Source organism: Myodes glareolus, chromosome 1 (assembly GCF_982192425.1).
Source record: "Myodes glareolus chromosome 1, mMyoGla1.1, whole genome shotgun sequence".
NCBI lineage: Eukaryota > Metazoa > Chordata > Mammalia > Rodentia > Cricetidae > Myodes > Myodes glareolus.
Window position 1 is genome coordinate 72,840,771 of NC_142026.1, and position 19,426 is coordinate 72,860,196.

Genomic DNA, 19,426 nt, shown 5'->3' on the forward strand with positions numbered 1-19,426 from the left:
GGCCAAGAGAGTCATACTGCCCAGCCTTCTGGAATTTGGGGAATTGGAATGTCCTTTAAACCAGACAGTATGAGGTCAGACAAATGAAGTTTGGACAATCCTTTCCCCAGTGACTACTAGGAATTTTATGGGAATTTAGGACATATATCTTGTTCCTGCAGGCAGACAGATGGCTGACATACAGCTGGCGAGAGGAGATAAATGGTGGCTTCAAGAGCTAATGTGCAAGTCATTCTACTGAGGAGATGGCCCTGTCTTGATGACTCTCAATTAGGAAAGCTGGGGCTTGTAGAATCAGCAAGGAGGGAATTCTTCACCCCCATCCCATCCTATGCCTCTGCTCAGGCATCTACAACTTCCCTGCTGTGCCACATGGCTCAGGACCAGACTGTAGAACCATGTCTCCAGTCTTACCTGCTTTCTTCTATCTTGGTGAGTCCTGAGGGTTGACCTGGGAAGTACTGTGAAACCGTCTCTGTGTACAAAGGAATGAAAACCGTCTCATCAGTGGTGAATCTCGGAACAAGAATGGGAGGCTATGAGGGTCCATTTGTTGGAAGGAAGATCAGACTTGTGATGCATTTGGTTTAATTGTTTTGATTTGCTTTGGCTTGGCCAGGACACTTGAACAGGTGTTTCAGGCCTTGCCACACTTCCCACCTTTATACCAGCAACACCAGGACTGCTTTCTTTCCTCCCTTCCTCCTCCTCTATCCATTTAAAAGTCATTAATCGTTTATTTATTTGCTTATTCATGTGTGTGTGTGTGTGTGTGTGTGTGTGTGTGTGTGTGTGTTCTTGTGTACCATGGAGGTCAGAGGGCATCTTATTTCCTTCCTTCATGTTATATCTGGGGGAATCAAGCTTAGGTCATCCATTTTGGTGGCAAGCATCCTTACTTATCGAGTCACCTCATTGACCTTCTTTTTTTCTTTCTTTTCTTTCTTCTTGCCTTTTAAAACTTTACTTCTCTTTTCTTCTTTTTCACTTGCTTCTTTTCTCCCCCTCCTCTTTCTCATTCTATTTTTCCTCTTAATTTCACCTTTATTTGTTACCATGTGGGCTTGATAACATTTGAGCTAGTTCACAAATCTAATCTGTCTGTATGTGCCTTGATAGCAGAACACATTAGAATCTTTGCCAAATGACACATGGTGGAGCATGTGTTTTTCTTGCCCACTCTTTACCAGGCTGGTACTTTCAGGTTGCATCATTACTTCCTTATTTTATTAGATGAACTTCATGACCTAAAGAGGTAGAGTAGACAGGGACTGTTGAGTTATTGGGAATAAGAGGAATCCTCTGAATACAAGCAATCTGTCACTCAGTCTTTAATACACTTATGCAATGCTTGTTATGGGTTAGACATTATTCTGTGACTCCTTCTCCTTCCCTCTTTGTTTTTTAAAAAATATAACTCAATCAATGCCCCATAGCTGAATGAGGCAGGGACAGTAATTGACCTCACTTTATAAGTAAATAAACTAAAACTTCAGAAGGTTAAGTACTTTGTCATATAGCAGGGATTCAAATATAAACTAAAGAGTTTTGCTGCTATCTCTACATTTATTTTTCCAGCATGAAAGACCAATTTGATGGTTTATTCTGCTTATGAAAATAATTTATATGTTTTGTAACAATTTAAATATCATGCATGTGACTCTGTTTCTGGACTTGGCTCAGTCATGGGTCTTTCTTTCCTTACAGTCATGCCACACTCTTATTTTAAAACTTAATTTATCTGTATCTCCACACTTTAAAATGCTTATATTTTTCCTTTTGTAGGTGGAAGGAGAGACCTGTTTATTCTTTTTTTCATTGTCATAAAAGGTAAATATATTTACAGTGAAGGAAGATGATGTTTTGATAAATGTCTGCACATGAAATAGCTAGCTCAAGCTAATTAACATACGCATTGCATATATGTTATTTTTTTTGTTTTTAGGATATTTATTATTTTGTTTTTACATCCCAAACAAAGTTTCCCTTTCCTCTTCTCCTCCTAGTTCCTCCCGACATCTTCTCCTCTTCCTCTGTTTCTCTTCAGATACGGGTGGACCTCCCATGGATATCAGTTAGTCATGGTATACCAAGTTGCAGTGAGACTAGGCACCTCCTCTTCTATTTAGGCTGAACGAGGCAATCTGGTTGGAGAAATGGGTGCCAAAAGCAGGCTACAGAGTCAGAAAAAGTCCCTTCTACCACTGTTAGGAGTCTGACAAGAAGATCGCATATATTCTAATTTCTAAAATGATGAGAACATTAAACAATTTCAGAATAAAATACTATGTGTTGCTATCTCTCAGCACTGAAAATACCTGATGCAGAGTCCATACGGGGTTTGGCTGTTCTCGGCCCGCTCTCTACCCTAACCTTTCCAGCTTATTAACTTCCCTCCCGCCAGCTTCTCATCCCTATATTACCCTTCCATTTCAGCCCTTGCTCTGTTGGTGATCTCTTGGTCTCTTCTCTCATCCTCTCTCTGGTCTGCCTCTTTTAACACATACCCTCTTTTCTCACAGCCCAGTTCAGTTTATTGGTCATGTTCGGTCTGCTACTTTCCTCTCCCTGCTCTGGAAGCTTCCAGATGGCTTGGGCTGTACTCTCTCCCTCACATCTAGAATAAAAACTTTCCTCTCAACCATAAAATATGTTATTAATAACAAACAAAACATCCACAGAGAGCATATGACAGGGTCAAGCCAGGCAGAGTTCCACCCCAGTGAAGAAGTTATTTACAACTGATATCTACTGACAAAGGGAAAACCAGTTTTCTCTAATGGAGTGTTTACTGGGTACATCATATTCCATACTGCAGGGCAGTCCCATGCTCTGGAGTAAATATGAACTCCATGTTTTGTGGGGTTTTGTTTTGGTATTATTTTTGTCTAATTGCTTTTTGTTTGTTTGTTTGTTTGACTTTTTTTTTTAAAGTAAAGCAAGACAGAACATAAAGTTGAGAGGACAGGGAGGTGAAAAGGATTTTGGAGGAATTGGTGGAGGGCAAACATGATCAAAATACACTGTATGAAAAATTATTTTAATAAGAAGCAAACCAATTTAAAATTTTATTATAACACACACACACACAGAAAGAGAGAGAGAGAGAGAGAGAAAGAGAGAGAGAGAGAGAGAGAGAGAGAGAGAGAGAAATTAACCAGACCCACAGACTACACAACTCAATGAACTTCTGTATAGGTAGTGCAGACATTCAGAACAGAAGCTGTGGAATTTCACATTGGATTTTACACTTTCACAATCAAATACATTTTTATGCTCTTGTCTTCGTTAGGTTAGGGTTTTATTTCTGTGAAGAAGACACCATGACCATAGCTACTCTTATAAAGGAAAGCATTTAATTGGGTAGGATTACAGTTCAGATACTTAGTCCATTATCATCATGGCAGGAAGCGTGGTGGTGTCCAGGCAGACATGAGAGTTCTACATTCGGATCCTCAGGCAGCAGAAAGAGAATGCTGCAGTGGGTGTGGCTTGAGCATCTGAAACTTTACAGCCCACTCCCAGTGACACACTTCTTCCACAAAAGGTCACACTTTTTAATAGTGTCTCTCCCTATGGGCTTTTGGGGGCCAGTTTTATTTAAACACCACACCATTTATCCATCACCCAAAGCAAAAAAATCCATGACAGAATTAGAACTGGAAAAACAACAGACTTTACATCCTCTTTCCTGACTCATATCCATCAGCTGCATCCAGTCCTTCCTCATCCCCTGATATTCAGCCTTTCTCCCTCTCTTTTCTTCATGTTATATTGTACCCACATATATATTTGTTTACACATATATTATTGATTTAATGCCTTATACCTTGCATTCTAAGTCATCCATTTTCCTGTAAATGTTTTGATTACATTTTTCTTTAGAGTGGAATAATATTCCATGAAATACTGTTGTTATTGTTCACTATCCTGTTCAATATAGCTCTTGAATTTGTCTGACTGAAATTTCTCCTCCTCTGATGACAATCTTCCCCAGTCCTTACCCCACCTCCTATAATCATCATTCCATTTTCTTTGCTTTTATAATTTTTCAAGTGCATCTTCTTTCTTGTTAAACTCTCTGCTAGCATTTTGATCAGTTTACTACTAGATGTGAGGTCATGGGTGAGATACTTTAGGCTGTATACAAAACAGAATTGGAAGATGGTGGCTGTGAATCTAGACATCCAAATCTCCATCTTCATCAAGGAAGTCAACGTTTGTTCACAGTATGTATAGAGTTAAATTATTTTACAGATATGAAAATATGAAAAGGAAAAGTTAAAGGAGCCAAGAGCATGGGTATTGGGGGAATGATGGGGTGAGTCTAGACAGGGTGGGGGAGAAATCCTTGTTTTGACTTAAAATACATTTTAAGATTTATTTTGTTTTTACTTTTAATGTATGTGTATTTACCCATATGTATATATGTACACTATGTGTGTACCTGATGCCCATGGAGGCCAAGAGAGGATGCTGGATCCCCTGGACTTAAGTGAGCCACTACACAATGGAGCTGAAGCCCAGTCTTAGGTACCTTGAAAGAGCAGCAAGTGCTCTTAACCTCTTAGCAATTTCTCCAGCTCCTTGACTTAAATTTTTTATTTAAAAAATACACATAATTATGTTAAGTGAAATAACTCAGACAAAGAAGTGCAAATGCGGTGTTGTGGGATATTTGTACACTGTGTGAAGATGTATTGCTGTGATTGGTGTAATAAAGAGTTGAATGGCCAATAGTTAGGCTGGAGAAGATAGGTGGAATTTCCTGGGGAGAGAGAGGAAGACGAGGAGGAATCTAGGTGCATGGATCATGGTAGCAAGATGCCAGGGAGACACTGCAGAGTTTGGACAATGGTACAGAATAGAGGTACCCAAGCCATGTGAAAGAGCATAGGTTAATTTAAGTTAGAAGAGCTAGTGGGACAATCCTAAACTAATGGCCAAGCATTTCTAATTAATAATAAATCTTTGTGCCATTATTTGTGGGCTGGCGGTCTCATGAAAAAGCATTGCTACAATACGTTGTTTTCTCTCATATGGGGAACTTAGATTTAAAATTTTGTGTGTGTGTGTGTGTGTGTGTGTGTGTGTGTGTCTGTGTGTCTGTGTGGTTGTTATGTAGCTTTTAAAACCAGAGAGAGGATCAGGAGAGAGTAGACAGAGATCCTAAGGGATATGGGAAATAGAGAGGACAATGGAATTTACGTATTAAGAAATTGGGAGGGGGGCGGGACTGAAGGAAGGACTGTTGGAGGGGAGTGAATGAGAGAACACAGTATATGTATGAAGATTTTGTTTGTTAGACTAAAATTAATTAAATATTATTAGTGAGTGACATTTAGTACATTGATGATACGGTGCAGCTAGCACTTCTGTCTTCTTCCACGACATTCTTTCCACTCCTAAAGAGACCCTGCACTTATTGAACAATTTCACCTACCCACAGACCCACTTCTATCATCCAACATAAGCGCTGGTCTGCATCTATTGTTTTACCTTTTTTGAACATTTCACATAAGCAATACTGCAGACATTTCTCCAACTTTCAAAGAATGAGTTATTTGAGAAATTTGTGTGATGTGTTTAGATCACATTCACTTCTCCCACAATGCACTATTTTTCACTATTCACACAACTTTTCTTTGTGTGTGTATTTTTAAATTTAAACCTATCAAGTAATTTGTGCTGCCCATATAGCCTTGGGTATGTGGGCTTCCACTGGATTACAATCAAATTATGGGGCGGTGACACACGCTTAAAGAAAATGAACTCGCTCTCCTAGTAGCTATCAAATGCCAATAACTCACCGTTGGGACTTCATGCTCACCATTCCTCTCCTGGCTGGGATTTGGTTTTGAGAGGCAGTCTTTTCCAGTTGAATGATATGCAGCAGTGTCTTCTGAAATAATAGAGCAATTATGATCTGGGTATGTAGGTCAGTTGAGTGACTTGCCTAGCATCGGTGAAGCCCTGGGTTCTATCCCCAGTACCACATAAAACCAGGTATGGTGATGTATGTATGCCTACAACCCCAGCACTCACGGGATGGAGGCAGTGGGATCAGAAATTCAAGACCATCCTCGGTTACAGACCAAGTCTGAGGCCAGCCTGGGTTGTGTACATCAACACAAATGTAAGATAATTATGATACAAGCTAATGCACGTGTATAGCTGTCCACTCAAGAGAGTCTCTAGTCTCTGATTCTTTTCCTCAGGGCTGTGTGTACTGCAAGCGATGCAAGCACAGAGTGGTGAGTACATCTCCCCAGTACCCCCAAGCCTCCCCAGGGTTCAACTAGTAAGAGGTCATTGATGCTAACCTAGAGGCTGTGCTTCCCTCCCAAGGCCTGTACCCTAAGCCTTCACTCTGGGCTGAGCCCAGTTCCCTGGTGGCCCTGGAGCAGTCAGTCACTCTGAGGTGCCAGGGGCCTCCGGTTGTGGATTTATATCGCCTGGAGAAACTGAAATCTGAGAAATATGAAGATCAAAACTTTCTCTTCATTAAGAACATGCGAATAAGTCATGCAGGACGCTACCGCTGCTCATATCAGAATGGGAGTCACTGGTCTCCCCCAAGTGACCACCTTGAGCTAATAGCTACAGGTAATTGGAGGGAGGGATGGGGTGCTGTTGGTCGTGTGACTTCAGTTCTGGACTTGGAGAGGGTGAATGTGAGGAATGTGGGTGCTAGATGGTAAACCCCTAAATTCCGTGGTGCTAGTGCTAGAATGAGACAAACGAGTCTTGGTCTCACTTACTGAATATAGGGGTGGTGTCTCCAGGATAGTCATCAGTCAAGACAAGTTATTAATTAAGAAATTAAAAAAGCATTCTTGGATAATTTCATGCTTGCAAACAATGAACTATAAATCATGCCCATCATCTACATCCCACCTCCAACTCTATGCCATTTCTCCTAACACATCCCTTCCCAACTTCATGTTTTCCCCTTAAAATAAAACTCACTAAGTCTAGTTAGAGCTGCCTGTCTTTGCATGGGTATGGGGACTCTCTGGAAAAGATTTTCCTTCTCCCAACAGCTTGCAGCTGCTGGCAGCTCCTCAGTGAGGGAGGCCCTCTCCCTTCCAATATTAAAATACTGGCTTGATCATGTATGGGTGTTCATAGCTGCTGTGAGATCATATTTTGTAAATCTTCTCCATGCTCTTAATTTTTTCCTGCTCCCTCTTCCTCAATGTTTCTTGAGTCTTAGAAGGCATGTGCATTAAGTGTCCTGTGTCGGTCTGAGCTAGATTGTTATGTAGTCTCAGAGCTTTTTAAATTTTGTTTTTTAAAATAATCTTTTTTATTTTACATACCAATTCCAGTTTCCTCTCCCTCTTCTCCTCTTGCTCCCCTTACCTTCCCCCATTTCCCATCTTCTCCTCAGAGAGGGTGAGGCATCCCATGGGGAGTCAACAAAGTCTGTCTCATCACTTGAGGCAGAATGAAGTTGGCCCCACCCCCAAATCTAGGCTGAACAAGCCATTCCTCCAAAGGGAATGGGCTCCAAAAAGCCACTTTATGCACTAAGAATAAATACAGGTTCCCTTGCCAGTGGCCCTGCAAACTACCCAAGAGAGGGTGCCTTAACTGCCCTTTCCCTGCAATCAGATTGAGGACTAACCTAATTGTCATCATAGAATCTTCATCCAGTAACTAATGGAAGCGGGTGCAGGGATCCACAGCTAAGCACTGGGCCGACCTCTTGTATTCGCAGAGTTCTAATCAAGCACAGAAAGTGCTTTACCTATAGAGTCATCTCCTCCGCGTGCTTCCTGCCTTTAACACAGTTTTCTCTCTTCCCAGGCATTTATGGTAAGCCCTCCCTCTCAGCTCATCCGAGCTCAGCAGTTGCTCCAGGCAGGGACGTGACTCTGCAGTGCCGGACCAAACATGGTTTTGATCAATTTGCTCTACACAAAGAGGGGGATACTGGGCTTTATAAGAAACATGATAGATGGTACCGGGCTAATTTTCCCATCATCACAGTGACTGCAGCTCACAGTGGGACTTACCGGTGTTACAGCTTTTCAAGCACATCTCCATACCTGTGGTCAGCCCCCAGTGACCCCCTGGTGCTTGTGGTTACAGGTAAGTGGGTCCAGATCCAAGATTTTCTCTGGTATTTGTAAACCCTTGTGGAAATTTCGAGGGAGTCAGAGGTGTGGGCAATGAGAGCCTCCAGCTCCAATCAGTTTTGGAGGTGTATGAGTGTCCTATAGCTGCTGTAACAAATCACAACAGACTCTCGCTGGCTCATTGTAATGCAAATTTATTACCTTAACATTGTGAAGGTCTCAAGTCTGTGAAAGGTCTCACCGTTATAAAATAAAGCTGTCAATTATTACTGTTCCAGTTACAACACGTAAGGTATATAACCAACCAGAGGAATGTGATTAAATGTTAATAAACATAAAAAGAGATTTACATCACTAGCACCAGAGAAGTGCATATTAAGAAGATTTGTGAGATTCCAACTCACCTCAATCAGAATGGTGGTTATTAATAAAACAAACAAACAACAAATCCTGATGAGAATGTAGACAAAAGTAAACTATTATCAATGGTCACTAATGGAAAATAGTCCAATCACTATGGAGACCAATATGGAGTTCCCCTAGCAAATTAAACATGTATAACTCAGCTATAGATGTATCACAGAGACACTTATAAACCATTGCTTAATTGTAGCCCTGTTTGCAACAGTGAAGTTATGCAACCAACTTACATGGCCATCAACAGAGGGATGAATAAAGAAATTAAATGTCGTTCTTAAACAAAGGGATATTTTTTAGCCATTAGGACAAATGTCACATGTTTTCTTTCATTTGTGGGTCATAGATTTTATATAGATACATAAAAATCTTATGTCTACGTACAACAGGAAAGCTGAAGCAAAACTAACCAGGGCAGTGGTTCTCAACCTGTGGGTCATGATCCCTTATGGAGGTTGAAATGATTCTTCCACAAGGGTTGCTAAGACCATCATAAAACCTAGATATTTATATTACAATTCACAACAGTAGCAAAATTACAGTCATGAAGTAGCACTGAAAATAATGATTGGGGGGTCACCACCACTTGAGGAAATGTATTAAAGAGTAACAGCATTAGGAAGGTTGAGAACCACTAATCTAGGAGAAACAAGGGGACTAATGGGAGAGATGAGAAAGTAGAGGGAAGCAGGGCAGCGAAAATCTGTTCAAAGTACATTATATACATACATATATATATAATACATACATACATACATATGCATTTTCATATAAATACAAAAAATAGCCTTACATAATGTAGTATAATAAAGAAACAGTTAAGGACAACAGAAAGTTACAAAGGACTGCAGTATATAAAAGAATCAAATTAAATAAAATGAAATGCATTGTTGAAATTTTAGTGGCAAAATCTCTTTTGTTTATTTTTCAGGAGCACTTTGGGTTTGTTAGCCTTAAATTGATTTGGACTAGTGGGTCACTCTTCAATGATAAAGTCCTGAGAGAGAGGACCAAAGATAGAGAAAAGTTTGGGACTGGAAGTCTTGCACATGCTGTGACTTATGCCAAGCAAACCTTTTAGGAAGTCTACTTAGATACTATTTTCAGGGGAGAAATGGGACAGAGTGAGCAGAAGATATGCAATGAGACAAAGTCAGCACGAGGCTGACCAAGCAGTGTTACACAAGGGGAACACAGAATCTCAAGATCATGACAGAGCGAGCACACAGTGGCCTTATGACTGACAACTCCAGTTGTCTCAGGGGGAAAACCAAGTTCCCAGGAAACAGAACTTTGGTACTTTTAAGGTCCTGGCCCCCAGTCCTGAGCAAGGACAAAGAACTAAGCTACTTTTGTCCTTTCTTCAGGGCCTCTGAAAAGCCTTGGGTCCATACCGCTCTCTACATTTTGCCATTGTGTCAAGTTGCCTGGGAAAAATTTACAGGAAGAAAGATTTATTTTTGTTTATAGTGTCAGAGGCTTCAGCTGTATTCCTGGGATCATGGTAAGGCAGAAAGATGTAGTAGAACAAGGTCATTGAGCTCATGGCAGCCAGGAAGGCGAATGATCATAGGAAGGGCCTAAGTCAAGCTATACTCTCCAAAGACATACACCCTCAGTGACTGACTTCACACTTCTCCCACTACCTAATAGCACATTTGGAATTTGAATCCATCAGTGTATTAATTCATTGGTTGTGTCAGATCTTAATGTGGGATACTCCTCTGTATGCTGTGAGTATCTGTTACTCTCGTTGGTTGCTAAATAAAGCTGCTTTGGCCTATGGCAAGATAGGATAGAGCCAGGTAGAAAATCCAAGCAGAGAGGCAGTGAGAAGAAGGGCAGAGTCTGAGAGATGACAGCCTCTGAGGAAGGAAGACATGCAAAATATAAGGTAGCAAGCTATCAACCATGTGGCTAAACATAGATAAAAATTATGGGTTAATTTAAGTTGTAAGAGCTAGTTAATAATACGCCTGAACTAATAGGCCAAATAGTTTGTAATTAATATTAAGCCTCAGAGTGGTTATTTGGGAATTGGCAGGTGGGAGAGAAACCTCCAGTTATAGGATGCTTTTTGATGTACTAGTCTCTGGAAATGTTCTTATAGATACACCTATAGGTGTATGTTCCTAGTTTCTTAGGTATATCTCAATCCAAATAAGTTGATAGACAAGAGGTATCACACACTTATTGTAAAAATATAATAGTATAGGTAATTGGAAAGTAAAAATCTGAAGGTTTTTCCTCTTTGATTTTCCAAACCACAATTAATTATTAGATTTTCTTCCTTAGCAATTTTATTGTCCATGCTTCTATGGAAATAATGAAGCCTGAGTAAAAATTATTAGTTCACCAAGAAAAGAGATATAAATATATCAAAGATTATGAGATAGATAACCAGGATGACAGATAACCATATGACATAGGGTCTTTTAGACATGATATGAAAGCTGCACCAATGAAATTTTAACAATATGATTTCCCAAACAAAACAAGTATAATGGCAGCCCCAGCTGACATTGCCAACTGAGTAAAATCTCACAAGGGCCCCCCACTAGATGATGAGGTATAGGTAATCAGTAGCTCCTTAAGAGAGGGAGAATTTGTCTTCTCTGGGGACAAAGTTCATGATAGGTTATTCAATATCAAGTGAACATCCTTAAACACATGTGCATATGATCAACACTAAATGTACTCATTAGGTTATATGTTATACACATACAATAATGAAGAAGACGTCATGAATTTGAGATGGAGTAGGGGAGACATGAGGTGAGCTGGAGAAGGAAAAGTGTGGGGTGGTGGAAAAATGAAACTATGTATGAAATTCTCAAAAAATTCAATAAGAAATCAGTGAACATGTAACAACATAGCAAGAATTATTTTGCATTCATAAATTGCTGAGTTTTTACTTTTGCTTCAATTTTTGTAGTACTTTTTTTCTCCTTTTAAAATTTTATTTTTTAAACTCATGATATTATGTATCCCAGGCTGGTTTGAACTTACTATGTAGTGGAGGATAACCTTGAACTTCTGAGTACTGAATCTACAGGCTTCAGCTACTATGTCTGGTTTATGTGATGCAGGGGATGGAGAACAGGACTTTGTGCATAAGCAAGCTATTCCAACTGAGTTGCACCTTTGGTCTACATTTTGACTTTTCAGTTTTGATTTTTCTATAGAATAAAAACAAGAAAACATTATTAAAGAACTGAAATCCTGATTTATAGATTATAAATATGATTTAAAATAATGAATGGAATATATCTCTGCTAGGGCACATACTCAGCATGCACAAGGCACCCAGGTTCACTTCCACGTATCAAAAAATGTATGAATGAATGAATAAAAGAAGGAAAAGGATTATCTTATGCTGTTCTAATACTCAGAACACTGTATACTGTTTTGGTATTTACCTCCTCTCCCATTGCATACTCCCTCTCACCTGTGATTCCTAATGCATTTCCAAAGCTTTATCCATGGTTTTTGTCTCCACATATAATTCCTGGGACAAGTGCCAGTCAAGTGTCAAATGACAAGTAAGGGGATAGGTGACAAGGGTCCGTGGAAGACAAAGGTAAGAAAGCAACTGTACAATGTACCAGGGAACAGGCCAAACATGCTTTTCAATCAGTCAGCAGCAGGAGCTTCTTCATACTCATTTGCTGCATGAGAAAAATCAAGTCACAGAAATGTCTCATTGTTTGTTCAGAATTCACAGTTAACAGACTTACAGGGTATTGACTTCTCTTCTTTTCTGATTTCTCAGGACCCTCTGCCACTCCCAGTCAGGTACCCACAGAGGTGCCATCTCCCATAACAGGTGAGTTCAGTCGTTTCTGGTGTCTGGGGAAAGAAGTTCTATGATGAAGGTGCCCTCAAATGTAGTCCCCATTGTCAAGAGTTTTATACTCACAGGCTTAATAGGTTCAGGAAACATTTTTGTTAAAACAATAGGCAAACTCATGTGAAGATAATGAACTAAGGATAGAAGGAGCATCCTGAACAAGATGTTAAAAACTGGTTCTTTTATGACACCTGTTTAAAACAGAGACACAATTCACATACTATGTGTTCACTAAGATGGTTATAACTATACAAACACAAACCAACCAACCAATCAACCAACAAGCTAAACAGTCAACAACCAGTCAACTAACCAAACAACTAGCCAATCAACCAACAAACAAACCAGATAAACAATCAAGTCACATGTTGGAAAGATTTAGATACTTCTACAGTACTGGGGAGTTGTCAAATAAAGCATATAATTTGAAAATTAGTCTTATAGTCTCACAGAAGTTAAACAGAATTATCCCGTGACCCAGTGATTCTGAAATTCTTGGAGCGGTACTAAAAATTTGAAAACTTATTGTTTTAGTTACTTCTTTTTATTGCCATGATCAGACACTATGACCAAGGTAACTTATAGAAGAAAGAGTTTACTTGGCCTTGCAGTTTCAAGGGGTGGGTGAGTCTATGATCAACATTGTAGGGGAGCATGATAACAGATAGGCAGGCAAGCTGTACCTGAGAGCTTGCATTTTGATCTACAAGTATGTGTGTGTGTGCGTGTGTGTGTGTGTGTGTGTGTGTGTGTGTGTGTGTGTGTGTGTGAGAGAGAGAGAGAGAGAGAGAGAGAGAGAGAGAGAGAGAGAGAGAGAGAGAGAGAACTGAAAACTGGGGTGGACTTTTGAAACCTTAAAGCCCACCCCAAGTGACATACCTCCAGTCATGAGGCCATCCACACCTGTTAAACTTTCCCAGTTTCTTCAAATGGGGAACAGACATTCAAATATATGAATCTGTGGAGGGAGCATTATCATTCAAGCAATTTTACTTATGTTCACACAAATTCTTATACTTGGATGCTTATAACAGCATCATTCATACCAGCCCTAAAGTGGAAACAAGTTCAATGCCTATCTGTTGAGATATGGTCCAATTCTATGAAGTCTTTGGGTACTAACCATGGCTGTTTGAATTTATTAATCTCAGTAGTTGGGAAATGTGTGTTAGATGAGGGAACTTTAGAGAACTCAGTTATCCCAGAAGGGGTCTGGAGAGTGGGGCCATTTGGGATGAACTGTTATTATTCTATTTCCTTATAATATTCCTGCTTATAACTCTTAGAATCCCCCAGGAGATCTTCTATCTTGCCCTCAACCAAGGCATCTACAACTGGTAAGTAGGCATTTAAAGCTTAATGCAAAAGGAGCATGAGGATGGGTTTTTGTTTCCTATCAGCAGAATCTATAGACATTTCTCTTTGAGTCAGAATTTTATGCAGCTACTCTGACCTTAAGCCCACTATCTGGCAGAGGATGACCTTGAACTTCTGTTTCTCTTGCTTCCACCCCTTGAATCCTGGGAGTGAAGGCATGTGCCATTATGCTCTGTTTATATGGTGCTGCTTATGAAACTCAGGGCTTAATGTGTGCTAGGAAAAGCAGTTAACCAGCTGAGTTATCTTTCTGGCCCCTATCTATGTTTTTATTTTTTGTGGTAGAGTCCCACTATGTAACCCCGACTGGCTTCAAAGTTGCTGTGTGAACCAGGGTGGCCCTAGATTCACAAAGATCTATTGGCTTCTGCTTCCCAAGTGCTGGCATTAAAGATGGGCACTACCACACCAGGCCCACATTATGTTTTATATACACATTAGATATAGCTTAAAGGTTATTCTACATAATACTTCTTTTTTATTTAAAAATTGTACATACAGTATGTTATGATCATGCTCTTTTGTCTCCCCAATTCCTCCTGGGTTTTGATCACAATCTGTCCTATGAAGATCAGGTGTGGATTTTCTTCACTTGTGGCTTCATGTCAGTGCTTGGAAATGTCAAATTTTGTAATATTTCATATTTTGTATTTCCAGATTAGCAAAGCTAAATCTGTACTATTATTTATAGGTCAACCCATTGTATTATAGCATTGATTCCACTTGATAGATGATAAAATCGACTCACAGATGTTGAGATACTTTCTAGAGGTCCTTTATATAATAAGTGCTGTATAGGGAAGTCAAATCTGGGCAGCCTGACTCTATGGTTTGTGTTCTTGTTAAATGTCATGGACTTCTGCCTCACAAGCACATGAGAACACATGTTTATATCTAACAGGGGCAATGCTTCCATTTCTTTACCCTTGGCCCCTTTTTCATTCTTAAAGAAGTCTATGAATGTCAGTGTCTCTCCAGAGGGGTGAAGTTCTCCATTTGGTAAATGGTTCTGTCTATACCCACTTCATTTGTATCCCATCTCTTCATTCGGAGCAGAGTATTTCCCCTGTATATGGAATATGTAGATCTGTTATCTTGGGACCTGGTGCATAAAACATCAAGGGAAGTAGAATATTAGCATATAGAATTCAGAAATGATCAAGAAGGTTAAATGGGAAGGGTGAAAATTCCCCAATAGTCAAGTAAGGACATTCCAGCTCTCCCTTACTCTCTTACAGTTTTCTTCTCTTATAAGTCAGCAATATAACCAGGTGTTGATTGTCTGAGGAGGAATCATACTGGGATTCTAGGAAGGGATTGGTGAGAACATCACTCGATAGAGAACTGGGATTCTTCAATTCTGACTCTTGATGGGTGATGGAAGGACCCTATGGGAATGTGATGATCATCATAGCTGATGGAAGATAGTAGAATCTCTATCAGGTGTATGGAGTGGGGCCTGGAGAAGAGCCTTTTTAGTGTCATTTTCAACTTTCTTCTTTTGTTTAGGGTTTTCCCACCAGCACTATGCGAAGGGGAATCTGGTCCGGATATGCCTTGGTGCCATGATTATAATATTCCTGGTGGGGCTTCTGGCAGAGGATTGGTACAGTCGGAAGAAACGTCCACCACACAGAATCAGAGCTGTGCAAAGACCACTCCCACCCCTCCCACTGGCCTAGAAATAACATGACTTGTAGGATAGGGGTGGATCAGATGTTCAAAACCATGGGCACCACCATTAGAACCTCAGACATGGATATAATAAAAAATGGGGAGGTTTTATAAAGAATGTGTGTGGAGAATGAGTCAGAGTCAACAAGGGAGGACAGAGGGTCATAAGCCTTCTTGGTGTTCAATCAAGCAGTTGAGTCAATGTCTTCTTTGCTCTAAGAATTTGTTATGTTATGGGAAAATCTAGGGAAGGTCTATCTTTTTTATATCTTGCATATTGTAGATATCATAATAGACCTCTGTAATGGTATTTCTTCAACCTTATCTAAGTTGGATTCTAGATTGATTTATTTGTCTTATACAACTGACCTATTCCATCCTTTATATATCCAGTGTTCTCTGGTAGTCTGTGTTCCTCTATGGTAGTCTATAGATTCAGCCTTTACCCTAACCTCATCTTAAGTCACAGTTGGATAAATCTTTTACTTTTTTAGAATGGAAACCTGTTCTCCAGAAAGTATGCTGGGGGGTTACTTTTCATTAATATATGATAATCTATATGATTTCCTTTTGTTTATAGCAGATATATTTCAAGACTCTAAACGGATGCCTAAAAGTATCAAGTCCCGTACACATAATGTTTTTCCTACATATATTATTACATTCTGAGACCATTAAATAAGAGGTGTCTGACCAGGATCTCTGTGACTGTTGATCTGTTAAATAAGATGACTATGACATCCTCATGAGCAGGCAGTGACTACACCTCCAAAAGGTTGGCTCGTGTCCTGGAATGTGATGGTGTAGGATGGCATGAGAGTGTATCTTGCTACACACAATTTAAATAGTATAATTTGTTTACTTTTGGAATTTCTCCACTTAATATTTTCAACCTAAGGATGATCACATGTATATATCAAGCAAAACCACACACGAGGAGGCACTCCCTCCAACAACAAAAACATCGACAAAAATAGGTTTATTTTTGTCTATGGTTTCCTTCATATTAGAAAGAGTCTTAACCTTATCTGAAAGGCCAGAATAGTCAAATCCAGAGAGCCTGGAAATAACTATTTCTGGAAGCTGAGAAGGGTAGTGGAAGGGAATGCTGGGATTACTACTTGATGAGTTTGGAACAATAAATTTTTAGTGTGATTGTTTTGGAATTAGAGGTGATAGTTTCCCCACATTGTCAGTGTGCTAAGAGCCATGAAATGGTTCACTTAAAAAATCCAGTAAGGCAGCTGAGCAAAGTAGGGAGTGTCTATAATCCCAGTACTTGGGAGGAGAGGTAGGAAGCCCTTGAGTTCAAGACCAGCTTGCACTAATATGAGCCCCTGTCTCTGAAACAGATACAGTCTTGTGACCTCAGACAACTATAATACACTGTGTATTAAAAGAGCAAAGAATGATTTTAAATGTTGTCAACGTAAAAGATATATTATTAAATGTACACATATATACCCCATAAAATGTGCAATTTTTCTCTTCATGTCTGTCAAATGTTGATTTAGGAAAAGAATAATTCATTTTATATGACTTATACACCCAAAAATATTAAAAGAAAAACCTTTATCTTTGTTATCCATGGGATCATCTCTCTTTGGATATGTGGGGTTATATTGGAAATGCTTACCACTTGGTTGTCATCAAGTCCTGACATCCAGCTAATAGCTGGTCCCTTTCTGGAAACGGAAACTTCTATTTTGTTGGTAATTTCAGTCTTCAGATTATAGTATGTGTCTCTTAGGGACAATGGAAAGGATGTCTGGCTAGTTATTAATGGATATATATATATATGTATATATATACACATATATATGTATATGTATATGGAAAACTTTTGGGCTTGTTTGCATATTTATTTTGTGGTGTTTTAGTTGAAGCTTAAGACTTTCCACATGTTAGGCACTGAGTTATGGCTTTCTGCCCTAAAATTGTTAAAGTAGGTTGATCTCTATATTTATAATAAGATAAATTGATGAGAACACATCTTTTATGGGGTTTATTCTCTTAGTAAGGAGAATTAAGGACAAAAAATCATTAAAAATTAGCTTCTTAAAGGGTTTTGAAATTTGTTTTAAAATCAAGTGTGTGTCTCATAGATGCCCAAGGTTAGGGCTTCAATCATTCCCACCTGAATAGCCAGTCCCTCCACCTAGAGCCAGGAAGTTGACCTGGCTCAAGCTGCTTCTGAGGGCCACGTCTGGGTCCATGGTCCAGCTACAGCTGAGGTCTGTGTGGCTGTCTGTGGCCTGTGTCACCTCAGGAGGTCTTAGGAACTATGCAAGATGAAATCAGAGGGCCATGTTGACTTGGCTCTGCCCCTTTGCAGGCCCTGGGAAAGCAGGACTTGCCTCTCACTGGACACTACAGCAAGAGTGTTGGCCCCTGCTGGAGAGATGGCCCTACCCATCAACACAGCAAGGATGAACCAACCCTGAGGGCATGCACATAGGGGAGCTGCCTCTACCCCCTCTCCTAAGGCAGGTTGCCCCAGGGGTCTAGATTGATCATGTTGGCTACCATCTAAGTCCACAGTTGGGCTGTGGGTTGACCCACCTTAGCATTTACACCATCTAGTACCTAATACCTGCTGGAGCTGATGAAGGAATTGGCTGTTTTTGTGGAACAAGATCTCTAAGACTTGTGGCTGTTGCAGGATATCCCAGAGGAGTTCCTATGAGGACCCAGTGATGATAGTGTACTGGTGTGGGAAAATTGTATTCTGTTAATTATCTTTTAAATAAACACTGATTGGTCAGTATCCAGGCAGGAAGTATAGGCAGGACAACCAGACAGGAAGTAGAGGTGGGTCAATGAGAATTCTGGGAAGAGGAAAGCTTGGTGCGCAGTTGTGAGCCCGCTACAGAAGAAGCAAGATGTGACTGTCTTGCTGAAAAAGGTACCAAGCTATGTGACTAGCATAGACAGGAATAATTGGCTAATATAAGTCATAAGAGTTAATAAGAAGCCTGAGATAATGGGCCAATCAGTTTATAGTTAATGTAGACCTCTGTTTGATTTCTTTGGGAATTAATGACTGCAGGAACTGGGTAACATCAGTGTACCAGAAACCAGAGGCCTTGAACCTGACCAGTGACTCATTGCAATAACCATTTGCCAGTAAAAACTGATGGGACAAAGAGGTATATAGTATGGCACACTGAAACCTCCATTGCTACAGGGAGGAATGAAGAGGTGTTGGAGAGGAAGGAAAGGAAAAGCAAAGAGATTTTTCTGTTGGTGTGGTTTTGTTTTGTTTTGCTTTTGTTTAGTTGATTGCTTACTTTGATTTGTTTCCTTTGGTAGGGGGCATGGCAGGGATGTGGGGGAAGATAGAGGGGGAACTGGGAAGTGAGCCGAATTGGGGTTCATGATGTGAAACTTCCAAAGAGTCAATAAAGAAGTTAAAAATGAAAAAAAGTTTTTAGGGGTTTTGGAAATATTTTCCTGAATATGGCCTGGCAAAGTTCTTTCTTAGCTGATTCTGATGTTTTAATAAAATATGTACTTACAGGCTTAATAAAACCAAGTGTGTCTCTTTGTGGGTCTGTGCACATGAGTGCAGTGTCTAGAGGCCAGAAGAGGGAGTAAGATACTCTGGAGCTAATGTTCATGCAGTTGTGAGTTACCTGATGTTGGTGTTGGGAACTGAACTTGGGTCTTTTGGAAGAGCAGCACTTGCTCTTAAGTGCTCAGTCATCTCTCTAACCCTCTTTCCAGGACAGACAAAAATCATAATATTATTTTTCTCAAGGGAATGGACTTATCAATGGAGAAGAGTGCTAATGCACACACTCGTTCTTACATCACACACCCACTTGTACTTAAAAAAGATTATATGCCAACTTCAAAATATCCAAATAACTGTTATGATAACAAGTTATCACAAATATTACAACAAAACTGTAGGTAATCTTAAGTGGAACCATTGGTGCTTCAGGCATTTAGAGATTAATAGTCAAGCTATCAAACTACAACATAGTAATTCAGTCACTCAGTCTGGGGACCCCAACTCCAT

The 19,426-nt window shown here is 39.9% G+C and overlaps 1 protein-coding gene across 7 annotated transcripts in view; it reads left to right on the forward strand.

The window, feature by feature from the left end:
• Positions 1 to 221: 221 nt before the first annotated feature.
• The window catches only part of LOC125395528 (platelet glycoprotein VI), a 30,772-nt gene continuing 11,567 nt past the window's right edge, over positions 222 to 19,426 (forward strand). For 3 of the 7 annotated variants that reach the window (XR_015738702.1, XM_087909707.1, XM_087909703.1), the window contains exons 1-7: positions 223 to 432; positions 1,786 to 1,830; positions 6,219 to 6,254; positions 6,349 to 6,606; positions 7,813 to 8,097; positions 12,274 to 12,327; positions 13,638 to 13,688. Coding sequence is in view for 6 of the 7 variants with exons in the window: in XM_087909707.1 (XP_087765833.1) it covers positions 399 to 432; positions 1,786 to 1,830; positions 6,219 to 6,254; positions 6,349 to 6,606; positions 7,813 to 8,097; positions 12,274 to 12,327; positions 13,638 to 13,688 (763 nt within the window). In the remaining variant the exon portion in view is untranslated. Of the gene's footprint in view, positions 433 to 1,785; positions 1,831 to 6,218; positions 6,255 to 6,348; positions 6,607 to 7,812; positions 8,098 to 12,273; positions 12,328 to 13,637; positions 13,689 to 15,237; positions 16,987 to 17,737; positions 18,719 to 19,426 lie in introns of those variants that run through there. The other 4 variants (XM_087909700.1, XM_087909690.1, XM_087909699.1 and 1 more) reach the window with 4 other exon arrangements.